Source organism: Panicum virgatum, chromosome 7N (genome assembly GCF_016808335.1).
Source record: "Panicum virgatum strain AP13 chromosome 7N, P.virgatum_v5, whole genome shotgun sequence".
Lineage (NCBI taxonomy): Eukaryota > Viridiplantae > Streptophyta > Magnoliopsida > Poales > Poaceae > Panicum > Panicum virgatum.
The window spans coordinates 24,347,645-24,355,636 of NC_053151.1; the positions used below are offsets into that span (position 1 = coordinate 24,347,645).

The window sequence follows — 7,992 nt, forward strand, 5'->3', positions numbered from 1 at the left end:
CAATGACACCAAATCAAGTCCTCAACAAGGTGATCGTCCATGAGCTACGCAGTGACATCAAGGCAAAAGCGCCATCTTCTTCACCAACACATAGCGCACTTGCATGTAAACACCTCAAGAAGTTGAAGAAGATAGCCATCAAAGATAGCTCAAGTGATGAGGAAAAAGAGGATGCAAGAAGCTTCTCAAATGATGAAAAAGAGCCAATGAACCCCAACCTCTACAAGCAAGTAAAGAAGATGAACAATTGCTTGAAGGAAATCAATTTAATGGGGTATATGGTCTTTCTCAAAGATGGGCCTCACCATCAACTCATGAAGGTTGAGAAAAAAATTCAAGAAGAACAAGCAAAAGAAGGAGAAGAAGCCCAAGCATGAATCATATGCCGTATTTGGTGAATGGGTAAGCGGTGGCGAAGAACCAAATGCAAGTTCAAGTGATGAATCAAACAAGAAATTCACCACCCGCATGGGATCATCATCCAACACTTGCTTTATGGCCAAAAGTATGGATAGCGATGTAAGTGACGATGACTCCGACTCTCCTTCAATTGATGAACTTCTTGACCTTGTTCATGAGCACCAAAAAGTCATTAAGAAGCAATCAAAAGAAATTAAAAATCTTAATGCTCTCAATGATCTAAATGCTTCTCTTGCTACAAATTTTGAAGATTTAATGTGCAAATTCAATTTGCTTAGTAAGGAGCATGAAGAGCACAAATTAAAATTTAAGAGCATTAATGATATAATGACTCTTTGGAAATGAAGCAAACTATCCCTTGTGAAATTCCTATCTCTAGGGTAGATGCTTCAACTTCTTGCATTCATTTAATTGATGATTCTTGTTCTAACCCTTGCAATGAGAAATGTTATGAGAATGTTGTTGTAAAATCATGTGATGATCTCATTGCTAAGGAAAATGATGAGCTCAAGCAAGAAGTGGAAAGGCTCATGAAGGACTTGTATAGATTGAAGGGCAAAGGCATAGAGAGCAATGTCCAACCTTCTCAAGATAACCATGAAGACATGGTGAAGAAGCTGAGAAGGGGTCCACCGTGACTTGCTCAAAGTGCCACAAAGAAAGCCACAAGTCCAACAAGTGTCCTCAACCAAGAAAGAAGCTTCCGGATGAGAAGAACAAGAAGAAACTCACAATCAAGAGTTCTCTCATCTACACCAAGCCCAATCGGAGGAACAAAAGCAATAGCACCTCCTATATGATAAAAAAAAAGACTAATGGCAAGGTGGTTGCTCACAGGTTGGGAAGAAGAAAAGGAGTTGGAACCGCCACATTTGGGTGCCCAAGGAAATCATTACTAACATGAAGGGGACTCAAATGGTCTGGGTTCCAAAGGAGACTCAAATGTGAACAAACAACTCTATGAGAGTGATTAGATAAATTGTGCTTTGAGCCATGTTCTATTGAACTTAAATGCTTATATCTAAGTTCATAGGCTATGTGCTCATATATTTGCTTAACCTTGGTGTACCAAGTGCTCTTTGTTTAAAGACTTTCAATTGGTTGCAAGTCACTTTCAAATTGGTACATGCAAGGTAAACTAAGTTGTCCCCCGGAGGTATGTAAGGTTCTAAATTCATTCAATTAGTATCTTTGTCATTCCTTATTATTTTAGAGCTACCTCCGTGCATGATATGATCTAAGCTTTCTAGTTAGAACATCTAGTTGTGCACTTGATTTTCACATTATCATTTTGTGCACATACTTATGGAAAACATAGCTCATGTCATGCTAGTTTCGTGATTTTGAAATCCACCATAGTGAAATTTTTAATTGGTATCTTTATTGATATCATACAATTGGATCATGAGTCATAGAACTAACTCACTAGGCTACTAACCTTCTCTTGATCTATATTGTTTTGCAAGACTTTTTAGGTGATTTGATTCCAAAGGGGGAGAAATATGGATCAAAGCAAAGTATTTTCTCAAGGAGGAGAAGCATATCCCAAAGGGGGAGAAATGTCTAAGTGGATCAAGTCAACATATGAGAGAAGAGTAGTAAATAGGGGAAAAAAGGGGGAATCATAGCTTTAGGGGGAGGCCAAACCAACATTGGATAGTGGTAAGCATCCAAGCAAGTATAAGTGGTTCAATTTGTCAATTTTTGCAACTTTTATGCTTGCTTTGATTGTGTTGTCATCAATCACCAAAAAGGAGGAGATTGTAACGAACATGGCACCATTTATGCCCTTTCGAGTGATTTTGGTGATCGTATGACAACGCAATCAATGAGACTAACAAGTTTGTTAAGTGAATCTTTTTAGGTCCCAAAAATGTATTAAAAAAGGTTAGCAAAGCAAAACATGAAGAAAGAACTCAAAGAAATGCTGAATTGGACGAGTTATGCAAAAATCAGTAGCACTGGTTCTTCCTATGACCCTGCACCGGACCTTCCAACAAGCATCGGTTTAACCGACGCTCAAAACTTATTCAAATGAGATGGACTTTAGCAGAATCTTATAGAGAATTTCACAAGCTTTCCAAAGAGTACGAGATCATCGAAATCGGAGTTCCGAGTAAAAAGTTATGGTCAAAACACAGAGAAGCTGATTTCTGTGTGGCACCGGTAGAACCGATGCCTATCACCGGTTATTCCGATGCTCAAAATTTGGTCAAATGAGATGGAATTTAGCCGAATCTTTTAGCAAATTTCACAAGCTTTCCAAAGAGTACAAGATCATCCAAATCGGAGTTCGGAGTAAAAAGTTATGGCCAAAATACGAAGCACCTTGAAGCTGATTTCTATAAAAACCGGAAATTCCGATGCTACAAAAAAGGGAATCGGTGCAATGCCCGTACTATTGTCCAGAGAGCATGTTTTTGACCCCAGAAAGTTCCTTTAGCACCGGAAGTTCCGATGCTACCACCGGATATTCCGATGGTACAATTTTTCAGCTGTAGAACTCGTCAGAAAGGCCCAACGGCTAGTTCAAACTATTAGTAAATGGAAGAACCGATGCCCAAGCACCGGAAGTTCCGATGCCTACGCAGAAATGTGCCCAACGGCTCTAAACGGCTAGTTCATGTTGGAGGCATATATATATATATGTGTTCCCCTGGCCATTTGAAGCTTGCTGGAGTCCCAAGACATCACACACACACACCCAAGAACACCTCCAAGCCATCCAAGATCATAGAGTTCAAATCCTTAGTCCTTAGCACAAGCTTTGTGAGTGTTAGTGCTAGGTTAGCTCTTGAGTGAGTGATCAACCAAGGTTTAGATCCTTGTGCTGTGGTTCCAGAGTGAACCAAATTTGTATCTCGGTGCGCCGGCCTCCTTGGAGCATTAGTGGCTCGCCGGCAAGTCAACGACCCTCCGGCTTGGTGTAGAGTGGCGTCGACAATATTGTGCGGGGGACGGAGACCCCTCCTTTGTGGGCAATCTCCCTTAGTAAAGATCGGGATCAAAGTGACCGTGATTGTGTTAACGGAAGAGACTTGATTGCCGGGAAGCGATACTCTTCGTGAGTGCTTCAACAACGTGGACGTAGGGGTGCCTTTGTGGCAAACCGAACCACGGGATATATCCTCGTGTCGAGAGTTTGCTTTCTCTAATCCCTCTCCTTTAGCTTCCGCATTTCATATTGCAACTTGTGTGCCTTTACTTTCTTAGTGTAGTATCTTGCTAGAATTGGCTATAGGTTGCAAAACTCTTTTAGGATGAGGGTTTCACACTAAGGTGAACCGTAGTTGCACATCTAGATAGCTTGTTTTAGTTTAAGTTTTGTGCAAACTAGTTGGAGCCATATGTTAAGATTTTATTTGTGCCTAATTCACCGCCTCCCCCTCTTAGGCTAGAGCACCCGATCTCTTTCACCCGTCAGCCATCCCCGAGCTGGATATGCGTAACTGCCGCCTTCTCATCTCCGGTGGCCGCCCGCTCCTCTCCCCGCTCCGCCTGCTCGTCTCCACATCGTCGGCGGCAGCAACCGCAGGCAAGATCCACCGCCGCCTCCGCTCGCTCCTCTCCCCCGCTCCGCCTGCTCGTCTCCACACCGTCGGTAGCAGCAGCCGCGGGCAAGATCCGCCGCTGCCTCTACTCGCTCTTCCCTCTCTGCACAGCCACTGCAGGTAACTCTCCTCTGTGCCGACAAGGTCCCCACGGCTAACCCTCGCTCCTCTGCTGCGGCCACCTTGCAGGGTCCCCACGGCAGCCGGTCCTACGGGTCTGTCTTGTGTGACCTCCGCCGAGCCACATGGCCCTGCGCGGCAGTGAGCGCCGCCCCAAAGCCATGGGAGGGAGGGAGTGAGGGGCTAGGTGGCTGCAGGGGTGAGGGAGGGAGTTGAGTGATTTAGGGTTTGTGCTTGCTTTTATATGCTGGGGGTGCTGGTGTGGGCTAGCATGGGCTGGACGCCGGAGCCTGATTTACCGAGGCGGTTGTATTATAATGCCCGTCTCGATTAATGATTTTGCGGTTGTTTGTAACCGTATCAGTTAATAAAAAATAACCATCCCGGTTAATGCCTACCATTAGCCGAGGCAGTTAAAATTTCTACCCGTCTTGGAGGTGTTTAAAAAAGGTCGCGGTAATTTTTTTTTGCAGTAGAGGCTAGAGCAGGGCCGTACCGACAAATCCAGAGGCATGTACGAAACAATGAACTGGGGCCTAGTGTTTCTTAAAATGAATACCAAGCGACCGCAGCCGACAAGCGCGATGTGCGGAAGGAAGCGGCAAACAATACGCGTACGACGATTTATCGTCCAAGAGCAACTTGGGCCACGCTTTGCCACAAACTGGGCCAATAATCAATTAAATTAAAGCCTCTACAAAATTATACTGAATATATGCCGCGTATTTTGGGGGGTCTTTCAAATTTGGAGACCTTGTGCGGTTGCATAGCCCGCACGGGCCCAAAAAAGAGGCCTGGGCTAGAGCAACTCGCTATGAAAACATAGTCAGTCGAGCTGACCTGAATATATATGAGCTGAGCGAGCTAACGAGTTACGAGTTTTTTTGTCCAGCACTCTCCGAGCAAACGAGCCGATGAGCCACCGTCGGCGACCCGGCCCCCGCACCCACCCCAACCCCGATGCTTGTGCTGCACAATCTACTCATTACTATCACACGTTTCGAAAGTCCTGCAACGGCCAGCTGGATACAAACAAAAATCATCACATGAGATGCAAAGGAAAAGTTCATTCGGACATTTGCCAAAAAGCAAAGTTTATCTGGACCATTCACACACCTTTTTGCTTCGGGCTAAAGTCTTCCACTAATATCTCCCGGTCTCTCTCTCTCTCTCTCTCTCTCTCTCTCTCTCTCTCTCTCTCTCTCTCTCTCAACACACGCGCGCACACACACAAACGTTCATCTGCCAATTGTTCGGTTCAATTTCTGTGGCCTCTGTCTACCTGCTAAGAGTGAATGCCAATTCTACGTATTAACTGGTATGTAACCGAGCTTCTGGGTGCTTTCCATTGCAAACATAAGTCCATTTGTATGTAGCTTGCTCGTCATAGAAATTGACTAGTTCAGAAACTTGATACATATATAGCACAGACATCGCAATGCATGCTATCGTACTTGGATAATGTAGCTGCACTTACCTAGTTTGACGCCTGTACGTGTGTATGTTGTTGTCTAGATCAACGGAGAGAGTAATTAGCAGCGATGGGTTAGGTTGCATTGTATAACCAAAATGGAGCCGATCTGCTCTGGAGGTTAGATCGTTCTTCCCTCCCAAGTGAATCGGGGGCTGCAGTATTATTGCTGAAGATCTGCGCCACGGAGACACGCCGAGCAAACAAATTGACCACTGATCTTTTACTCCAATCGGTTCCATCTTTTAGCATGATCTCTTGTCTTCGTTCCACCTTAGTCTCAAGTGATGAGCACCTTGTGCAGATTATTGGGGCTGACACGATAGACGATGCCGCTGAAGAAATTCTCAAGGCCCTCAAAGAAGACACCGATACTACTAGAACTGCCAGTAGCAGAAACAATGTGATCTACTTCGATGGCTGGAATGGCCTGGGGGCATCGGCCGTCCTCAGAGCCGTAGCACGGCGCCTCGCTGCAAGTGCAACTTCACCAGTTGGACTAGAGTTTGAGCAGGTCATCCACATCGACTGCTCAAAGTGGGAGAGCAGGAGGGCGCTTCAGAGGGCAGTCGCTGAGCAGCTGGAGCTCCCCGTTGAAGTGATGGAGATGTTCGACAAGCAAGATGAGGACGATTTCCTCGGTGTGAAAAAGGACTCCCGTGCTGAGGTACAACAGGTCGGCAGGGAGATGCATCGACACGTACAGAAGATGGACCGCAGGTTTCTAGTGATTTTGCACAATGGGAGCAACGAGGAGATCGATCTGGCCAGCTTGTGTGGTTTTCCTCTGACTGGATACTCAACCAACAAGGTGTTGTGGACATTTCAAGGGAGATTCCGGCTCAAACCCCGGATGAAAGTTGACAAGGCCATGCACAGCGCAGGAACAACTGATGTTTTCATCTCGATGGCCCCTAGCCGTGAGGAGCAAGAGGAGGTCTGGCGCTACCTTTTGCATCAGGACACTGAGGAATTGCTTGCAGCATGCAAGATTGACATTGCCAGTTATGGCATCATACATCAGCCTACACAAGTGGCCGAGTGTCTACTGTACATGTTGGAGCTGTGTTCCAGAGGTAGTCAAGGGACACACTATGATCTCTCCACCCACGGCGGCAACTACTGGGTATGTGATGGCATCATACGTCGTTGGCTACAACACGGGGAGAGAGACGTCAGCGCTGCTGATGACGATGATGATGTGCTTTGGAGAGCCGCTGTTGCTCTGCAGCACGAGATGCCACTGGATGTGGACTACTACCAGCATTTGTCCTCCTCTCACTTGGCAAGGTATGTCAAGAGCAAGCCATATTGGTCTTCACCAGCTTATGGGTTTACTCGGGTCCCGGATGGTGTTATCCCTGACGGAGTTCCAGCACTGCTCTGATAAGCTTTAGTATTCTCAAGCTCTCACATTGCACCTTCAACTTCCAATCACTTCCGTTCCTCTGCTGCCAGAGCCTCAGGTTTCTGTGGCTTGACCATTGCCAAGACATTGGGATCACCGCAGATGGAGCACGGCAAGAGGAGGAAATAAGCCGCCATTGCTTTCACAGGCTGTGGGTGCTGGACCTGCGCTACACATGCTGTGATCAGATCTTGTCCGCACAGATGATGGATCTGATGACTCAGCTCAGGGAGCTAAATGTTATGGGAGCTCCAAACTGGGACATGGGCCAGCTGCAGGGACGTCTGCCTAACATTCGCAAGCTTCGAGTAACTAAATCTACTGTCCGCTGTAGTTGCTCAGAAGATGACCTGCTCTCGGAGATGAACAAGATGGAGCTTCTTGAATTTTCAGAAAACCGTACCAATGATTCCATGAGGAGATTATCTGGGCCAGGGATAAGCAGAAATAATAGTAGCTGCCTTGAGACAGCCATTGTTCAAAACTTTCCTAATGGGTTAAGACATATCTCCTTCAGGGGATGTACTAAACTGAAGAATCTCTTCTTAAGTACTGGACAATATATTTTGCCTCTCTACACCCTAGACATTACAGGCACAGCAGTGAAAACACTAGATCTCACTGCATTTTTGGTTGCGGACCTCCGTGAGCTCTGTGAGGAATGTGGAGTACTCACTCCTGGTTGTGATGAGTGAATTGTCAACCGTGCGGTGTGATCGTGTGCTTGGTCTTTGGTTGCAGGTAGACGGGCGTCGAGTGTCGACGGAGAGCTGCCGTGGAGGTGCTGTGGTCGATGGACCGTGCGGTGGACGGCGGTGAAGGGCAGCCGGGACCGGAGCTCGGGCCGGGCGGTAGCTGTGGCGTCCACTCCTGAATCGAGGGCGCAAGCACCGGTGGATGGCGGGTTTCTTGGTTTGCGCCACAAAACCAAGTTGGCGGACGGCGGTTGAAGACGCCAAGTCGTGGAGGCACGGGCGTCGGTCTCGGGACTGGCGGAGGAACGGGCGTCTACGGCGTCTAGG

At 46.7% G+C, this 7,992-nt stretch overlaps 1 protein-coding gene across 1 annotated transcript; it reads left to right on the forward strand.

The window, feature by feature from the left end:
• The first annotated feature begins 5,273 nt into the window (after positions 1-5,273).
• On the forward strand, positions 5,274-7,740 carry LOC120680525. The gene is made up of 2 exons (XM_039962025.1): positions 5,274-5,409; positions 5,607-7,740. The coding sequence occupies exon 2, from the start codon at positions 5,813-5,815 to the stop codon at positions 6,947-6,949; it is 1,137 nt and encodes a 378-aa protein (XP_039817959.1). The 5' UTR covers positions 5,274-5,409; positions 5,607-5,812; the 3' UTR covers positions 6,950-7,740.
• The last annotated feature ends 252 nt before the right edge of the window (positions 7,741-7,992 follow it).